General features: G+C 39.9%; 1 protein-coding gene across 1 annotated transcript in view; it reads left to right on the forward strand.

The window, feature by feature from the left end:
* SLC17A6 (solute carrier family 17 member 6) overlaps window positions 1-19,134 on the forward strand; it is a 59,789-nt gene extending 40,655 nt beyond the window's left edge. The window contains exons 5-12 of the mRNA XM_075927750.2: window positions 980-1,067; window positions 1,172-1,258; window positions 2,956-3,098; window positions 7,861-8,010; window positions 11,413-11,545; window positions 12,780-12,890; window positions 14,972-15,099; window positions 17,014-19,134. Coding sequence (XP_075783865.1) covers window positions 980-1,067; window positions 1,172-1,258; window positions 2,956-3,098; window positions 7,861-8,010; window positions 11,413-11,545; window positions 12,780-12,890; window positions 14,972-15,099; window positions 17,014-17,349 — 1,176 coding nt within the window. The 3' untranslated portion in view covers window positions 17,350-19,134. The remainder of the gene's footprint in view (window positions 1-979; window positions 1,068-1,171; window positions 1,259-2,955; window positions 3,099-7,860; window positions 8,011-11,412; window positions 11,546-12,779; window positions 12,891-14,971; window positions 15,100-17,013) is intronic.
* Window positions 19,135-19,494: the final 360 nt, after the last annotated feature.

Genomic DNA, 19,494 nt, shown 5'->3' on the forward strand with positions numbered 1-19,494 from the left:
TCAAAACAGGACCACTTTCATCATTTCAACATGTTCTTATGTTGAATAATCTCACTCTTTGAAGAATTGTGAAATTTAAAATTATGTTAATCTGAAGATCAAATGTTATGTAAAATTAAGGGAAAATACTATCGTTCCCCTAAAATATGCAAAAATCCACATTTTATGAATGTGTACTTGGCTATTAAGTGAAAATTTTGTAAAAATTTACTGTATATAGCTAGATTGTAAGATGGACCATAAATTATGAATATTTCTAGTGAAATTTCTTGAATTGTGTTATTTTTATTCTATTAAGGCTGAATCTTTGTTGAAGAGCATGCAGCCATGTTTTAAAATGAAAACTAACAATGTTCAGTTTTCCTTTGTCATATATGTTTGAAGAATTTATTACAGCAAAGACAGTGAGAAAGAATTCACTTGCAATATTTGCTGGTTTTCCAGAATCACACTGCTCCTGTTTTCTAGGGTCACACTGAGGGGAAAGTGGCTGATTTTTAGCTTCTATGTCCATTGTATTTTTCCATTATATTAATAGTGGCTAGAATTTAGGATATAGCCCAAGTGTGGTCTAAGGGAAGAATCTTGGATTTAGAGAAGTCATTCAGTCCTGAGTTTTAATGATGGCTCTACTACAGATGTGACGGGTGGCCTTGGGCATGTCACTTCAACTCTGTGCCACTTTGCCCAGCTATAATGGTTGTAACCACCCATTGCATGAGGGTAGAGTTGTTAAAGTGCATCTGCCACAGTGAACATTTAGGGCTTGATCCAATTCCCATTCAAATCACTGGCGGGTGAGGGGAGAGGAGAGGGGTTCCATTGTTATGAGAGTTGAACTAAGTCCAGGCAGTTCTATGGGAATAGTATAATTATTAGATCATTTTCTTTACATTAGTTTTAAACATAAATAAATGTATAATCAATACATGGACTAATTGATCAGCACATGTTAACTTGTGGAATGCCCACTCCACAGGGTGTCACTTATCCTGCCTGTCATGGCATATGGAGCAAGTGGGCCCCTCCTTTAGAAAGAAGTAGGCTAGCAACCACTTCCTTTTGTGGTAAGTAGCCCTTTAATATTGTCCTCTTCTCCCTCCACCCATGAGCATGAAATAGTCCAGTAGACTGTATTTTCATTTTCAATAGCATGTCTCTTGTTTTGTAGGTTCCTATGCAGGAGCTGTTATTGCAATGCCTTTAGCTGGGATTCTAGTGCAATATACTGGATGGTCTTCTGTGTTTTATGTGTATGGTATGATAGTTTGTGTTTACCTGCCCCCATTACTACATCATTCTAATTTGCACTGTTAAAAGATTCATTGTTAACCTAGGATATAAATAAAGGAAGATAAAAGTTATGAGGCTAAACATAAGCCTGGAGATACAGGTGTATGAGGAAAGGAAAATGTGAAGGAATTGTATAATTAGAATGAGGCCATGACTCCACTTGCCCCACTGGAGCTCAATCTTTTGGCTCAATTTAGTAAGTCTAGTAAAAATCCTCTAAATCAAATGCTGAGGGCGCCCCTGATCGGCGGTGGTACTCCTCAATTCATGAGGAGTAAGGGAAATCGAAAGGAGCATTTGCTCCCATTGACCTCTGACTGTGGAGAGAGTGGCAAGCTTGGCTTAAGGTATGTCAACTCCAGCTACACTATTTACACAGCTAGAGTTGCGCCCCATAAGCCGACCTTCTGAGTCTAGTATAGACCCGGCCTAAGAAGCAATGGTCTTAAACAGGAGAAATTTCAGCTGAATAATGGAACTGCTTTTACGATGATGGCACCAACTAATAATCATAGTTTGTTTATTCTATAACGTAGAATCACCAATTCATTATCCTGCATTCTCTTACAGTGATTTAAAAAGTAAGTTAAGACCAGCTGAACTGAGATCAGTTGGCCAGATCCTCAGCTAGTGTAAAGTTAACAAAGCTACATTGATTTACACCAGTGGAATATCTGACCAATGGAGTTAATTATTCAGCATAAAACTTGTATGAATTACAGAAACATCCAATAAAAATGTGAGAAAAAATATTTAAATTTTTGGGAAAAAATTGAGAAAGTTTGAAAACTGCCATGCAGGAATGCAGAGAACTGAATTAGATGCCACAAAGGGTCCACAAATTTTTAGGACTGGATTAGGAATTTGTAAATCAGGATAAAGACCAAAGTATAATAGTAAAATTATATATTCTATGCATAAGTATATTCTATGCATAAATATACACTCTGTATAGCTCCACAGAAAACATGGGGCATGAGGTGTGGGTTTAATTGGTCATATGGGTTTGTTTCTTTAATCTAAAATGACTTTTAGGCAGAATGAATATCTCATTATGGTATAATATAACTAACCCAACTGGTCACAGGAAAAATACAGAATACCCACCCTGCTCTAATTAACACTGTTCATTTCACATGCCTCCTAGTGTATCACACCGACAGAATCTAGAAAATTTCACATACAAGCTGTTATTTAGGCTAGACATTTATTAGACTCAGTTCAGCATTGGTATGAACAGAGAATATGTTCACTCAACGTGACACAAATGTGGTGGAAACAGTGCCACAATCTTACATTTTTCAAGTAAAAATATTAGGTAGTGAATTACTAACTGACATAAGATAAGTAGAAATGAAGTTTCTCTCTAGGTAGAATGAAACTGATTCAATACACTGTGATGTGCCAGTGGCTATACAGGACTCAGTTTCATTTGTAGCAAAGTTATTCTGTAAAGGAAATAACATGACAACCTCACTCTGGCCCTAACCCAACAACCCCTTCTCACCAATAGTAAGTGAAATCTAGTCTTTGTGAGAATGACTCTGTAAAGAAGGCAACCCCAAATGCTATTGAAATGAAATATACCAATATTTTCCCTCATTTGTTGCTTTAGTGTTTGTATTTCCTTCAAAGTCTTTCTTCCTTTTACATTTTCAATAGGGTGCTTTGGGATGGTCTGGTATATGTTTTGGCTTTTGGTGTCATATGAGAGTCCTGCAACGCACCCAACGATCACAGACGAAGAGCGCAGATACATAGAGGAGAGCATTGGAGAGAGTGCCAATCTCTTAGGTGCAATGGAAGTAAGAGCTTTACGTATACATTTCTATCCTTATAATTGGATGCCACCAAATGTTGCATAGAGTTTCTGGGTAGGGAGGAAAGAGGTAAAAAACTTGCGAGTTATCTATCTTGAGTAGAGTTATACTTATCCTAGATAATTCACTAGAAAAATTCCATCAGAAATGTCTGTATGACTTGTGCTATTACCAAAAGCCTAACTCCTCCCTCCTTTCAACGGGACTACATATGGAGTAAGGGACCTATGTATGGGTGCCAGGGTTTGAGGTAAGGTTTTCACATAGTTGGCAAATCTCATGAAGCTGCCATTCTTTTAGCTGCTGTGCCCCATTATTCTTTTGCAGCTGGCTTCACTTCTTTGCTAACTTCCCAAAGCATGTTTCTGGTCCCTCCATATCATCCCATCTCTGCCTCAAACCAATCCTTGCTAGGATCAGGTACAAGCCTTAGACTACATCCACTGAGTTTGATTTTGTACAATAATACAACAAATGCCGTACGATGGTTACCACTTCGTTCAGCTAATCACCATCTGTTGCATGTTTCAGTTAGGGGTCGTTGTTTTTTAAATCAGTGTTTAAGTGACTTATGCTATAAGTGATTTTGCTGTCTCCCTCATGGATGCAAAGTGGCTGCTTCTGAGGGGACCTTGAAGTCCTCCTTGGAGCAGCATTAACCCCTAATCAGACATTGCTGTGGAACTTTCCTGACATTCATTGCAAGGGAAGCAGGAGCATGCTATGCAGTTGGAGTTTCTCCCTCATGCTCCACCCCAGATCTAGTTCCTTTTCACAGATGGAAATCAGATTGTTGGGCCCTTAATGGTATTTCTATGTCTAGAGCAGCTGTGGGAGTTTCCTTTCCCTTGCCATTCTATCCCTTTCCAACCATTCTACTGTAGAACAAGGAACAAATGAAGCGGAGGAAAATTAGGATATATAATGAGACGTTAAGAACTAGAATCAGATAAGGGCTGCATCACCCTTTGGTAGAAGTTCAATGTGTTTGTGAAAGCTTATGTATTGAAATAAAAGGTGCTCTCACCATTCTGTGCCCCTTCCCCTGCACTGTTGGGGATAATACTTTTCACCTAGCCACAGCTTTGAGATACAGTTTTAGTTTCTTTACTGAAGGCTGGTTTCAAGGAAAAAGAAGAGACTCCAAGAGCATTAGAAGGACTTTTTCCAGTTATAATATACAGCCTTCAAATACTATTTACTCCCTGTGTAGTTTGACCCTGTCCTCCATAGAGTTACATCTCAGAGAGCCTTGCAAAATCTGGTATGAAATGGAACCACTTCTAACAGCCCTTAAATAAACCTGCCATGCAAAATGAGCAGTTTCTCCATCCTTTAATTTCTAAAAAGTTCTAAAGAAATAGCACCACCAATGCTAGCTAAGAAAAATCAGAGTTCATTAGCTGTGTCTTAACTTCCTAGCTAATACTATTATTCTACCAACTCTCCTGCTCCTATTTTTCTGCATCAGTGAGTCCCAGAGAGCTCTCTTTATAGTGTTTTCTAATTGGGTCAGCCCATTTGCTCTTGATTGAGCACAGGCCTAAGCCATGATCAAGAGCATTGACAGCTGTAGCATCTGGCTTGAAATTCAAAGCCAGAATTGCTCCACAATGGCACAGGTGCTTTTTAAAATCCCACCCTTGATGAGAGAAATGTTCCCTGTGTTGAAATTTCAAACACTGCAGCTGAGGCTTGTGCAAGTATTATTTAAAAAGGAGTCAGTATATTCTGCTCAGGTTTGGGTTGTTTAATTTCTTTGCACTTTCAGAATTCAAAACTGGATTCCAGATTATATTTGGAAGTGATTAGTTTGTATGAATGGCTTAATTGCTTGTGGTATGTGCAGTATGGCTTTCTTCCCACGGCATTCACCAGGCCCTCCTCACCAATTTAGTCTCTCTTAACCCTGTCTAAAGTTCTTAGTAGGTACATGGAGCATTGCACATACTCTCTACCAGAGTGAATTTCACCATTTTCCTTTGGAACCATACCAGTTTTTAACACATAATGGGCTTAATCCTACTCTCAGCTATCTCCATTAAACCTCATTGAAGTCATTTCCATATACTCCTAGGCTATGTTTACACTGGCCGCTTGAATTTCCGCAAGAACACTGACGATCTCATGTAAGAAATCAGTGCTTCTTGCGGAAATACTATGCTGCTCCCGTTGGGGCAAAAAGTCCTTTTGTGCAAAAGCTTTTGCACAAAAGGTCCAGTGTAGACAGCTCAGATTGGTTTTGCGCAAAAAAGCCCCGATTGCAAAAATGGCAATCGGGGCTTTTTTGCGCAAAAGCGCATCTAGATTGGCACAGACGCTTTTCTGCAAAAGTGCTTTTGCAGGAAAGTGTCCGTGCCAATCTAGATGCTCTTTTCCGCAAATGCTTTTAACGGAAAACTTTTCCGTTAAAAGCATTTGCGGAAAATCATGCCAATCTAGACATAGCCAAACTGTTTTGCAGAAGAGTTCTTGCAAAAGCGCATCTTCACTGGCACATGCTTTTGTGCAAGAGATGTGCTTTTGAGCAAGAGCATCCATGGCAGTGTGGACGCTCTCTTGCACAAGAAAGCTCTGATGGCCATTTTAACCATAGGGGCTTCTTGCACAAGGGGCTTATTCCTTATGGGGAGAGGAATAACTCTTCTGGAAGAAGCCCTGTTTTACAACGCTATACTGTAAATTTACTTGAGCAAGAATGCTCGTGCAGTGTAGACAAGAGGCAAGTTTTTGCACAAGAAGGGCTGTTCTTGCGCAAGAAGCTGCCGGTGTAGACACAGCCCTATAGTTTCAGATCCTGCACAGACAGGAAGAAACCTGGGCCTATGTGGAGCTCCAGTGATGTCACTGGGGCCTAAATCAACAAAAGGGCTTAGATATTGTAACAATGAGCATCACAATACCTAGAAAATCACAGGAACAACTCTGTGATTCACAAAGCCTAGACTCCTTACAAAGTGCATGGGGAGAAAGAGGAACATAACATAGCTACAAAACCCAACACTCGAGGGGGCAGTCACCTACACTAGACAATGGGAGATGTTGAGGGTAGGGGTGTGATCTAAACCCTGCCCAAGCATTAAATGCCAATCTCTGCATGTTATACACAACCAGGAGCTCCTCTTCTGGACTCAGGGAGCTTTAGGTGCCTAAGCTGTTTCTTTGGAGAATGAGTTAGGTGCCTGCCTTACTCCACAGAAATGGGAGGAGGAGGGTGTTTTGGTGCCACTAACCTAACATTCAATACAGTGATTACACCACACACCTGGGACATAGGAAGCCAAGATTAAATTTTGCCCTTTGCCTGAAGGAGGAGCAGGATTTGAACAAGGGGCTTACATATCATTCAGAGAGGCCCAGTAACTATAGAGCTATGGGATAGTCTAATGGTACACCCTCAAAAGGCTCCTTCACAGTGTGTAACTAATTAAAGAGTTGTTGGAGCAGATGTATGCCCTATGCATCAGGCTATAAAGTCATTCTGCCTTTCTGGCCAAGTGACCATGTAATATTTATCCAAAGAAGAGTTGCTTCAACAGGAGAAATCAAGGGAGTCCCATGTCAGAATACCCCATCACTTGGTGGCTAGAATACTCTCCTGACAGAAGTGGGGAGATCCTTATTTAAAATATTCCCTTAGTAGAATGGAGACTAGAACCTAAATACACCACAGCCCAGCTAAGTGCATTAACCAGTGAACTAACCAGCATATGATGAGTAGGTGCTTGCAGATTTTGAATGGGACCCGATCTGATAGGTAGGCACTCAGCATGCCTATCTACCAGATTGGGACCCAAGTGAGACATGTACTCCATTGCCTCTTTCCCTAGGGTCCTGGGTAATTTAGGGATAGAATGAGGTGGCAATTCACATGCCTGGAGGCAGAAATATAGGTGCTGAAGGAACTTTTACCCTAAAAACTTAAGTGCTGAGTGAGTTTAGGTACCTACAGGTTTGGCAGCAGTCAAGTTTTAGTTTTGTGGATGGCAGTACGGTCTAATATTAGGACTTAAATGCTTAAATCCGGAGTTTAGGTGTCTAAACACCTATGTGCAGTTGGGCTTGGGATGCTGTAGGATTGCAGCATTACAATCTGTAAACTTTCAGCAACTTTAAATTAACTTTAAAAGACCCCCCCCTCCCCAGGAGCCTATATGGGTCAAAATACTTTATATTGGGGTGGGGGGAATAGAACAAAATGGTGCTTGAGCTGTCTTTGTTGAAAGAAACTACCAGAATGTCCTAATGAAGCTATGCAGGCAATTTAGATATGGTTAAAATGCAGAGACAGATTCTCAGGTAGTGACTTCACTAGAGCTATGCTGATTTACACCAGCTGAGGATATGGCCAAATATTTACAATGGAAAAGCCAACAGCTCTTAATAGTAATATTAATACCTCACACTGCTATATTACTTATGACTGGTTCTAATCATACTTGCTGAGATTAAATGGGATTCTCCTCATAGTATTTGTACAAGAAGAATGAAAGTGAATGATAGTATTGAGTACCTGAGTTGCTTCACTGAGTACATTGTAGACATTTGTCTATTACTACATCTTTGATCCTCCACACACGTACATATGGGTTTTACTTCATGCACATTGAAGACACAATAGAAATACTTGTGTAAATCTAGCCACTGTTCAAGGGAACATGCTCTTAAGATAGGATGCATGATAAAGGGAAGTTTAGTATTCATTAACCAAGCAAATATTAACTGTGTCTTTCTTTCCATGTTTCAGAAATACAAGACTCCTTGGAGAAAATTTTTTACCTCTATGCCCGTCTATGCAATAATTGTTGCAAACTTCTGTAGAAGCTGGACTTTTTATTTGCTGCTTATTAGTCAGCCTGCATACTTTGAAGAGGTTTTTGGGTTTGAAATAAGCAAGGTATTTAAACATAATACATTATAATATATTTGTTAGTCAATAACTGAAGAATCGTGTTGACAGACCTTTATTTGGAGGGGGGAAAGTGTAATGCACATTTCCCCTATGATTTTATAATTCTGGAAGTACTTGTCCAATCCAGAAAGTCACCATTCCTTTACGTACCAGCATATATGAGTGAAGTGACAAAACTGAAAAGGGATTGTATTCTTTTGATTAGTTTAAAATGTACATGTAGTGCACTCACTAATTTTCTAAGAGGTAATACCTTATAGTGACCTGTCTGGATCCATATTGCATTAGGAGTTTGCATCAGTGTTTAGGGATGGAGCCCTTGGCCATGTAAACTGTAGAAAGAGCCATCAGAACAGTAATCCAACAGTGCACCCATCAGAAAACATGGTACACCCAAGACTTTGGGGAAAGAGCCCATCCCCATCCACCTCCTTTCACTGGTCTGGAGAGTAGACTGGCAATAATTTGTATCCTCCTAAAAACGGCGCAGCTTGCAGCATCCCCTGTGTATTGGGGCATTCAGCTACAAATTGTACTTCATTCTCTCTGAGGTGGATGCAGTTATGTATCACCCCTTACATGGAACAGTGGCACAATCTGACCTGCAAGGCCTGATGCAAAGTAGTCTTTCCATGGAATTCCTTGAGCAGATTAGGCCCTTAATTTGTACATGGATAAAAGAAATAATAATGTCTCATCTGTGTGTCTTAGGTCCTATGCTGCAAAGAGTGAACAGAGACTATTATCAGCTCTTGTAGTGGGGGCCTGAGATTTTGGTGTAGGAAGATCTAAATTCTATCCATGTTGTTACTCTGAATGCCCAAGTTTCGCTGGTGTGTAGCACAGTGACAACCAGAAAACCCTAGGCAGCCATAGAATTGCTGCAGTATTATAGGGTTCAAATCACAATTATGCAATGGCATTCAGCAGTCAGAGATAAGCATGAGCTATAAAATTCAGATCTGGACTCTGCACCCTTCATCCTCTCAAAGCTCAGATTTGGCTTGGGGTTTAGCCTCTCATAGAGAAAGGGACCAGTAGTGAAATGCAGATTTAGATCCGAGACAAGATTCTGATCATCTCTTTCTCCACCTCCAAAAACTGGTTTTCATTCCATCCCTTACCTAACATTACAAAATGATGGAGCTGTAAAGACAGGTGTAAATGATCAGTGGGAATTTAACATTGCTTCTTAATTTTTTCCACAGAAGAAAATATTGGCTGTTCAAGTTCAAATCCATGTGCCCTTTCCATGTACTGATGACCAAGCCACATGGCTAACTGTCATGTTTTACTTATTCTAGTACAGGCAGTCCCCGGGTTATGTACAAGATAGGGACTGTAGGTTTGTTCTTAAGTTGAATCTGTATGTAAGTCGGAACTGGCGTCCAGATTCAGACACTGCTGAAACTGACCGCCAGTTCTGACTTACATACAGAATCAACTTAAGAACCCCAGGCGTCCCCAAGTCAGCTGCTGCTGAAACTGATCAGCAGCTGATTCCAGGAAGCCCGGGGCAGAGCAACTCTGCCTGGGGCTTCCTGTAGTCAGCGCTGGTCAGTTTCAGCAGAAGCTGACTTGGGGACGCCTGGGGCAGAGCAGCTGGGGTGCTGCTGGGTTGCTCCAGTAGCGCCGCTCCTGGGTGCTACTGGACCAACCTAGCAGCACCCCATCTGCTCTGCCCCAGGCGTCCTGATTCAGCCGCTGCTGAAACTGACCAGCAGCGGCTGAATCAGGACCTGGGGCAGAGCAGCTGGGGTGCTGCCGGGTTGGTCCAGTAGTGCCCAGAGCGGGCGCTGCAGGACCAATCGGCAGCGCCCCAGCTGCTCTGCCCCAGAGTCCAAAACAAAAGCCTGGTCTGCTGGGGGGGGGGGGGGGAGCACACTAGCTGCGCCCCCCCCCTCCCCAGCAGACCAGGGACACGGGGAGCAGAGCCAGAGCAAAGCCTCAGAGGCGCGGGGAACCGCCGCTGCTGCCGCTTCAATCTGGGTGCCTGTGGTCTGCTGGGGACCGTCCCCAGCAGACCACAGGCTCCCGGACTGAAGCCGCAGCCGCGGGGGGGTCCTGCGCCTCTGAGGCTTTGCTCTGGCAAAGCCTCAGAAGCGCGGGAACCGGCCCGGTGCCCCTGGTCTGCTGGAGATGGTCTCCAGCAGACCAGGGGCACCGGAGCAGCTTACGAACGGGGCTTTCTCACCCCGACTTCCGGGGCGAGAAAGCCCCGTTCCTAAGTGCGGATCCGACGTAAGTCGGATCCGCGTAAGTTGGGGACTGCCTGTATAGTGAATAAATTAATCTAGAAACGTACATATCAGAGTCTTCATATGAGCCTATGTAGTGTTCAGAGTTCAGAGTACATTTGAGTCTATCTGGGGGCATTGTAAGAACTATTTTGTAGTGTATGTTTCTAAAGAAACCTCTTCTTTTGGGACTATGATTTAGAATGGTCACTTCATATACAATTAGTCTTTAATGTTTCATCTGCAAAGATTTTTTAAGTGCTAGATATTCAAAGAATGGTTCACCTAGAAAAAATCTTTTTAGCATGAAGACCAATAGTTCCCTTGCATGGAGTTTGCCACAGATAGTGGTTGCAACTGAAAAGCCAACATTTATGTGCTAGCATCCTACAGAAATACCTGAGGCAGAGCAGCTATACTGCCTATTCTAAATATCTAAATAAATGGCAATAACATCTGCTTTCATCAAAACTGAATTTAGCCTTTGACTATACTTCTCACTTGTAAACTATAGAAAATAGAGCATTTCAAACTAAAGACAGAAAAAGGAGTGTCTTCTGTAAATGGTGTCACAGAAATGCTATTTTCCCACATACTCCCTTTCTAATATTATCCTGGAATGACTTAATTTATTATGTATTTTCAATGAAGAATTTTCTGTGTCGTGTGTGTATGGAGTCAGTGGTAAGAAAAATACTATTGATTTACATGTGAGTATGTCATTAGCATGTAGCTGTGTGTAGTATGATTTCTCAACATGAAATATTCTGGGCCTGATCCCCAGTTCCTTGAACATTACAAAGTTCCACTAGCCTCCATGGGAGTTGGACAGTTCAAGGAATGTAGATCTGAGCTTCTTGATGTTTTATAGTTCTGAAAGCCCCTGACTTCATTTACCTATTGATCTGTCACCTGCAATGTTTAGTACTTAGAGTTCTGTACATGACTCTTATTTTGTGTTGGCTATCATTTAGTGAAGAAAATGGCAAGTTACAATCATCGTATTGTCCCATTCAGACACGTAATAAAATAAATCAAGATGCCTGCTTTAAACACCTAAACATGCAGAGAATCAAGTTGTTGATTGCCTGATGCTTCAGAAAAGGATAAATCAATGTTTTATGTTGCTTCCCATTTGTCATTATTTTAGGTGGGTATGTTATCTGCTTTGCCACACTTAGTGATGACCATTATTGTACCTATCGGAGGACAGATTGCAGACTTCCTAAGAAGCAGGCAAATTCTTTCAACTACTACTGTGAGAAAGATAATGAATTGTGGAGGTAAGTCACTCTCCCTTATTTATAAACTTCCTTGACGGTGATATAGAATATAGCCCATAGATAAATAGCTTTTGTTAATTTAGAAGCCGTTACTTCTTGTATTAAGTATTAATTGCACCTTTTACTTGTAAGATAAAAAATTGCTACTATTAAAAAATGCTGCTAACTTCTTGGAGGTCACCTTTAGAGAGATAAGAATGTCTGCTTATACCTTCTTATTTTACTCACTGCGGAAATTATTTAGAAGGACAAGGGGCCAATTAGGTACCTAAAAATGGAGACAGGTGCCTAGTGAGAATTTCAAAATTGCCTAAGGAGGTTAAGAATCCAAATGCCACTGAAATCAAAGGAGATTTGGTGACTAATCTGCTTAGGAGCTTTTGAAATCTCATCAGGCCTATCCACGTCTGTGGGCATCAAATACCTTTGAATATCTGGCTCAAGATGCCCCGCAGAGTTTCTTTCCCAGACTCCTTTGCCAGCTTCTTGATCCTCCCACTTTTTCTTCATGGCCTTTGGAACATGCAGCATTTTACTGAGAGAATGAGGGTTGCCACAGTGAGACAAAGGTTTTCTAAATGTTTTTCTCCTACAAATGTCTGTTTTACTTCCTTCTGTCTGCCTAGTTTTCCCCCCACTGAAATTCAACTCCCTCTCGTGTAGACATGGGGTAGCTATTACAAAAAGAGTACAAAGCAGTGGTTTTAATAGGGAAAGATAATACAACTTCACACAGTGTATGAAATGGGAGATAGGCAGAATTCTAGTCTAAGATTTCTTAGAGGTATTGTAAGTTACTCACTGTATAAGGTATAGGGCTTCCCAGCCATTCAGTGTGCACCAAACATCATTATTGAAATAGCTGAATATATACAAATACATAGACTATTGTATTATTGATTTGCACAATTGCAGACAATAGAATCTAAGTGAATAATTAAGTGTATGTGTATGGGGGGGAGGGAGGTTGGCCCAATGTGTGTAATATTTAGCCATCTACTGAGTACTTCTGCCCTTGAGATGTTATTATATGTTTGAATAATTCTTTCTTAGGGGAAGGGAGGCTTATCTATATTCTCAATTAAGGGTCATTTCTAAAATAATGAAATTCAAAAGTTAATGTGTTTTTTTCCACTGCTTATTTGAAATGAGTACCATGTCTGTTGCCTTATTATTTTCAGTTTTTAAGAGGTAATTAAATTTGATTTGTCATTTCCTTTTATTATTTCCCAAGGTTTTGGTATGGAAGCAACTCTTCTTTTGGTGGTAGGGTATTCTCATAGTAAAGGAGTGGCTATTTCATTTTTAGTACTCGCTGTGGGTTTCAGTGGATTCGCCATATCTGGTAAGATACCATTTCTGCTAGTAGGGGGAAGTTATTTCAGCTCAAGAAAAAGATAATGTGAGGTCCTTACTCAGTTTGCCATCAGTGATATTAAAACTGAGTAAGAACCTCAAGATTCAGCCTGGTGTTGTTTATCATCATTTTCCGAGAACGCTACATCTTATATATTATATAGAACTTGCTCAAGTATTTCCTTTCCCCACACCCATATACTCTGTACATAGATAAATGCAACTATATTACTGTAAATTTTGCTTTGGAATCTGCTAACAATCTAGCTTGAGAGCTTGAGATTTACATGTTGCTCATACTGTGTATTACAAAATAATGAACAGGTTATTGTTTTCTTGATGTAGTGCATATTAGAAATTGCTTTCTGTGTTTTAAGGTTTGGCACAACTCCATCTGCCTTTGCCCCTCTTTGTCACAGACACTTTTGCAAGCCTTCATGGCCTGAAGGCACCAACAGAGCTAGGCATTGTGACATACAGTGTTACACTATATAACTTTTAGGTGCCTTGTAAATCACGGCAAGTCACAAAGCTTGAGTTAGGTGCCTCCATTCCTGCACATGGGGAGCAACAGCACCTTAGACTCCAATTCCTAGAGCCACAATTCTAAGCTCCCCTAATGGGAGATACCAATGACTAGGGTGTGTGCAAAGCCCTCCCCTTGTCTTGGAGATAGACACCTAAGTGCATGGAAGCACTTATCTCTGCTAGCAATTCTCAGCTGTGAACCTTTTGGAATCAGATACGTACACACAGTTTTAGCAAGAGCCTGGGGCGAGGGGCAGGTGTCTCATTACTTTTAACCCAGTTGCTAAGGTATTCACTTGAGATGGGGGCCACTCCTAATTTAACCCTCTCCTCCACCTGAACAGGAAAAGAGATTTAAATGGGACTTTCTCATGTGAGTGATCAAACCACTGGGGTATGGGATATTCTGGTGTGGGTCTCCTTTAGTCTCTCCTGTTGATCTCTCCATAAATAATCAAAGAGCCATTGATGCACAGGGACAATCTCTCATCTCCCAGCTGAATGCTCGAACCCTTTGGCTATAGAGTCATTTTGAGATTTGCTTGACCCAAATGACTCTTTGAGAGGAGAGGGGGAGAGAGAGAGAGCACACCTTCTATCGCTTGTTATAGTTGTTAAAGCACTCATGAGAGACCCAGGATCCAGTCTCTTATTCTAATTCCTCGAATTATTTATCCACAGTGAAACAGATTCAACATGAGAGATTGAAGCTCCCGCATCAGACTATTTCAGCTTACTTGAGAGGTAGCAAATCCTTTCTCAGCCAGTGGAGGGATTTGGGGTAGCGGTCTCTCACATCTCCCAGTTAAATACCCTAGTCACTGGGCTAAAATTTACAAGAGAGCTCCTCCACTACCTTTCCCTTCCCCTCCCACCTCTTGCAGTGGGCTGCATGTATGAGTTTGCCCGAGGCTCAATTCAGTAGGTGTCCTTTGAGCACACTTACTAGATTGAACACCTCATGAGATTTAGGTAGCTGAACTTCTGTCTTCTCCTTGTTCTTGAATCACTCTAAGGGTACGTCTAGACTACATGCCTCTGTCGCCAGAGGCATGTAGATTTCAGATTTATTTGATTTTCATCTTACCCTCTCACACAAAAACATTCATTATCCTGATGCTCTGTGTAACCAAGAAAATAAATGTGGAGAAAAAGAAGAGGAAGTGACACAGGTTGTAACAGGAAGTGACTCAAAATCAGTAATCTACAATATGAAAGGGATATGAATTACGATGCAAGTTCCTTTCTGAGAATTTTGCCAAAAAGATTAACCATTTCATGGGTAGTCTTTCCCTCGTCAGTGTTTATTTAAAAAACATTTTTTTAAAAGCCCCACATTTGATATAATTTTATAAGAGGTTTTCAATTTAAATATAAAACATGAACTCATCTCATATATTTAGTCTTGCTTCATGTTGTAAACCTCTTACGACAAAATTCTCATCAGTATATTTTCTGTAAACTACTCCGAACATGCAAGTATATAAATAGTCACGGACAGATTTATTTGGTGGAAATATATGTTTATTATTTGTGCTGCAGGATTCAATGTCAACCATTTAGACATAGCCCCAAGATATGCCAGCATCCTCATGGGAATTTCTAATGGAGTTGGGACTTTGTCTGGAATGGTTTGTCCTATAATTGTTGGAGCAATGACAAAGAACAAGGTAAGCTGATTTTTTTTGTGGTTTTCAAAATAATTCTCATTAAATTCAAATTGAACAATTTAATCCCACTTGTATTAACAACAAAACCCATTTCTACAACTATTTTCCATGCCATTTGTATTAGTGACCATTAACTTCTGGCTTTATCCACTAGCCATCTAGTATTTTGACTTCCTGGAAATCTCTGAGCAGCCCTCATCATATGCTACCTCAGTCAGGAGTCTCGTGCCCCTTCCTGAACTCTCTTGAATTCTCCAAATTGGAACTGTTTTTATGTGCATATTTATCACTCTTTCTTAAAGAAACTAGTTCCTTCATAAGGCTCCCAAAGGAAAACCAGTATCAGAGGGGTAGCCATGTTAGTCTGTATCTGCAAAACAATGAGTTCTGTGGCACCTTAAGGACTAATAGATTTATTTTGTCATAAGCGTTCACGGGGAAAAAAACACTTAATCAGATGTATTATGAAGTGGGGCTTCTCCCACAAAAACTTATGCTGTTAGGGTATGTCTACACTACAGCGTTATTTCGAAATATCTTATTTTGAAATAGCACGTCTACACATAAAATGCATTTCAAAATAGCTATTTGCTATTTTGAAATAGCGTGTCCATACTGCTTGAACACTGAATTGCATTTAAGGCCAGCTGGAACTGGTTCCGGCAGGGCATCAGGTCAGAAGTTACCCTGTGGCCAGGGCAGACAGCAAGGCAACCCGGGAAGGGCTGGAGGCCCCCTATTTTGAAATAAGCATCTACGCAGCGCTTATTTCGCAATAGCAATTTCGAAATTGGTGCTATTCCTTGTGGAATGAGGTTTACCAATTTCGAAATAAGCCCGCCTTAATTTCAAAATAGCAGTTGGCTTTTGTAGACGCTAGGAAAGTTATTTTGAAATAATGGCTGTTATTTCAAAATAACTTTGCTGTGTAGACATACCCTTAGTCTTTAAGGTGCCATAAGCCTCCTCATTGTTTTATAAGGAAAACATTAGCTTGCAACACAGAAACTAGTTTTTAAATCATTTAGGAGAAATGAAGAGTGGGTTTGATACATTTTAAATATGAATTTATATATTTTTAAGAAAAATAATTAAAAAATGTTCCTGGATGAATAGTCCTGGAAAGTTTTCTTAGATAAAAATAATGTACCAAAGGAGAACAAGGTCTTGTGACTGAAAATACCCGTGGAAGAAAGAACAAGTGTTGTGCAGGGAAAAGTGGTAATAAAGTTGAATGTATTGGAATCAGTGCATTTGTTCCATGGTACTCCTAAATACAGTGATGTTTTCCTTTATTAGCTGGTTGATATTTTTCACTAGGGACTTCTTCTTAGTCTCTTTGATGTCAATGGGTGTTGGGCCATAGTTTTCAATGGTTTCAGGATTGAGGCCTAGCACTGGAAACAATCCAAATACAAACAATCTATCTGAGCGGTACTTGACTCAGATGTTGCATTTCCCCAATCCTGGGTCCAGTCCAGTCCATAGTGTATGTTTGTGGCTGATGCCATGTAGCTATCTTCTCTTTTTCCCTCAACCATTGCTACCCCTATTCCAGCTGCCAGCTGGCAGGATTCCTCAGGCAAAGCTAGAGTTCCAATAGTTTTGCACTGCACACAGCCGTGTTAGAGAACCCAAACAGACCTGAGTGTTGGCTCAGATATTTTGCTTAGCTTGTCATCTTATCTTGAGCACATGGAGGGAGGAGTTGTTAGCCGATAGTAATAGAAATGTCTTGCAATAGTACAAACTGAGATAAAGACTGTAGTTACCCAAGGAACCTGAAGGAGTTAGGTGCTTGAGAGTGGCACTCTTTTGAAAATCACACTCTCAGTTTCTTAATCGGCCCTTTAATCTCAGAACGGCTAACAAGTCTGTGCTACTATTTTGATGTCACAATCTTCCTCTTTACAGACACGTGAAGAGTGGCAGTATGTCTTCCTTATTGCTGCTTTAGTGCATTACGGCGGAGTTATATTCTATGGCATATTTGCCTCAGGAGAGAAACAACCCTGGGCAGACCCTGAACAGACAAGTGAAGAGAAATGTGGTTTTATTCATGAAGATGAACTTGATGAAGAGACAGGGGACATTACACAGAATTATGTAAATTATGGTACCACTAAGTCTTATGGTGCTACGACCCAGGTCAATGGTGGGTGGCCAAATGGTTGGGAGAAGAAAGAAGAATTTGTACAAGAGGAAGTCCAAGACTCATACAGCTATAAGGAAAGAGAAGATTATTCATAACAAATCTCAATATTGGATATATTTTGTAGTGTTTGTGATTAAATTCATTGTGATTGTTTGCACACAAAAACGTGGTAAAAACATGTAAACACATATCAAACAGGAAGGTCTAGCTGTTTTAAAAAAAAGGTTACCATTAAAGTGCAATCTGTACGAATTGTGATATGTCATCACCTCCACTCGGGTGTATCCGTTCTATAAACATTAGAGTTTTAAGGGTTAACTGGTCAAAACTATAGAGTCAACTAGATACTTTCAGTATGAATGAGCTAAGGCTCATAATTAAGGATTAAAGCACAACTAACCAACCAAGCTGGCACATCTAATAGTCTGTTTAGAAAGCCAAAACTACTTGATCTTTTAAAAAATGCACTTATATATTTGTTACACTGTATTGGAAGAGATCATAAACTGATTGTGTTAAGTATACATGTTTACTGAGTATAATGTAGAGACTGTGTGTTTGGTCTAAGACAAGGACTTTCTCCAAGAAGAAAGGATTCAGTCCTAGACATTCATAAGGGAGTGATACATTTCTCATCAATGGGAATTGGATCAGGCTCTAAAGGAACTAAATAAGGCATACTGTATGTTCATTGTGATTACATGCTGCAGGCTACTCTGTGATAAAGGAATTTATTTGGGTGTTTTATATCAAATGTTTAGGAACACATTTTTATTTGTATTCTTTATAGAATATAATGAAATATAGTACGTGTCATGTTCTTCCTTACATTTACCAACCAGTATAAAACCAATGTGTAATGTTTAATCTGAATTTTCATGCAGACTGTAAAATAACTTTTGCAAGAAATGTTTCAGTGTACTTTTAGTTATAGTAAATTCCTTTGTACTGGTTGAAAATCACTTTACAAGAAAAAGATATAGCCTCCAGAAAGGCCTAGCCCGTCCGACATAATCCAAAGAAAAAACTACCATGAACAAGTAGCCCTCCACAACATGGATGTATTTGTTTTGCAGAATATTTTAAAATAAATGAAAGAAACAGAGAATAATTTAATCCTCTTTCTTTGCTTGATAGTTTTCCTATTTTGACATACTGTGGCACAGTTGTATAAATAGATAAAAGTTTATTGAAGATACTGTACTTATAAAAATGTTCCTATTTTACAAATCCCTGAATTACAAAATGTATTTGTCAAATAGAATTATAATGAATGCCTGATATGAGTAACAATCCTCAGAATACACCAAAGTGGCAAATAACTAGTGATGGATTTAGGAAGAGCATTACTTCTACTTTCATTATGCTTGTCTTCTCTTAGCATAATTCATGAAGAACTGCAACATTAGTGTACCAAGCAATAAGTGCAATGCATTATAAAGTGCATAATCTTTTAGTCTATATATTACCTTTATATTTAGCTTGTTGTAGACATTTGGGATTGTTGGGATTAAACCAAACCAAACCAAACCAAATTAAAGTTAGTAACACCAGACAGCTTCTTAATGCTCTAAAAATGACAATGATGATCCATTTCCCAACTCAAATCAAATGATTATCATTGTATTGTAATAATCCATTCTGGATTTTTGATCTGTTCATTGTATTGTGCTAGTGATTGGAGGCCCTGCTATTGCAATATTCAACTTGAGGATTGTTTATTCTTTTTTTTTTAATGCAAATCATACCTTGACCTTAAGAGAGGAAAAAAAACTATTTTGCTTTGTGCCTCGAAGTGATGTAATATGTGACCATAGCTTTTGCTGTGTTTAATGAAAAGATGTGGACTGTGTCACTTTTGTTGCTGCAAAAAGTGTTAATAAAATGCTCTATTTATCCTTTTATATAAAAAAGGGTATTGTAATTTTTGTTTCTTTGGGATGCAGGCAAGTGTAAAATGTAAATCATGTTACTACAATTACTTGTTGGGCTATGTCCTGAATTCTGCTGTGCTCACATGCATGGAAGTAAAAAGATACAAGGAGCCCTGCATGGTCTATTTCAGGGATTGGCAACATTTAGCACCTGACCCATCAGGATAATCTGCTGGCAGGCCACAAGACAGTTAATTTACATTGTGCATCTGCAGGCCTAGTCCTCCACAGCTTCCAGTGGCTGTGGATTGTCATTGCTGGACAATAGGAGCTGTGGAAATCAGTGCAAGCTACAGGCATGTGCTG

Source organism: Pelodiscus sinensis, chromosome 5 (assembly GCF_052426305.1).
Source record: "Pelodiscus sinensis isolate ZL-2025 chromosome 5, ASM5242630v1, whole genome shotgun sequence".
NCBI classification, from domain to species: domain Eukaryota; kingdom Metazoa; phylum Chordata; order Testudines; family Trionychidae; genus Pelodiscus; species Pelodiscus sinensis.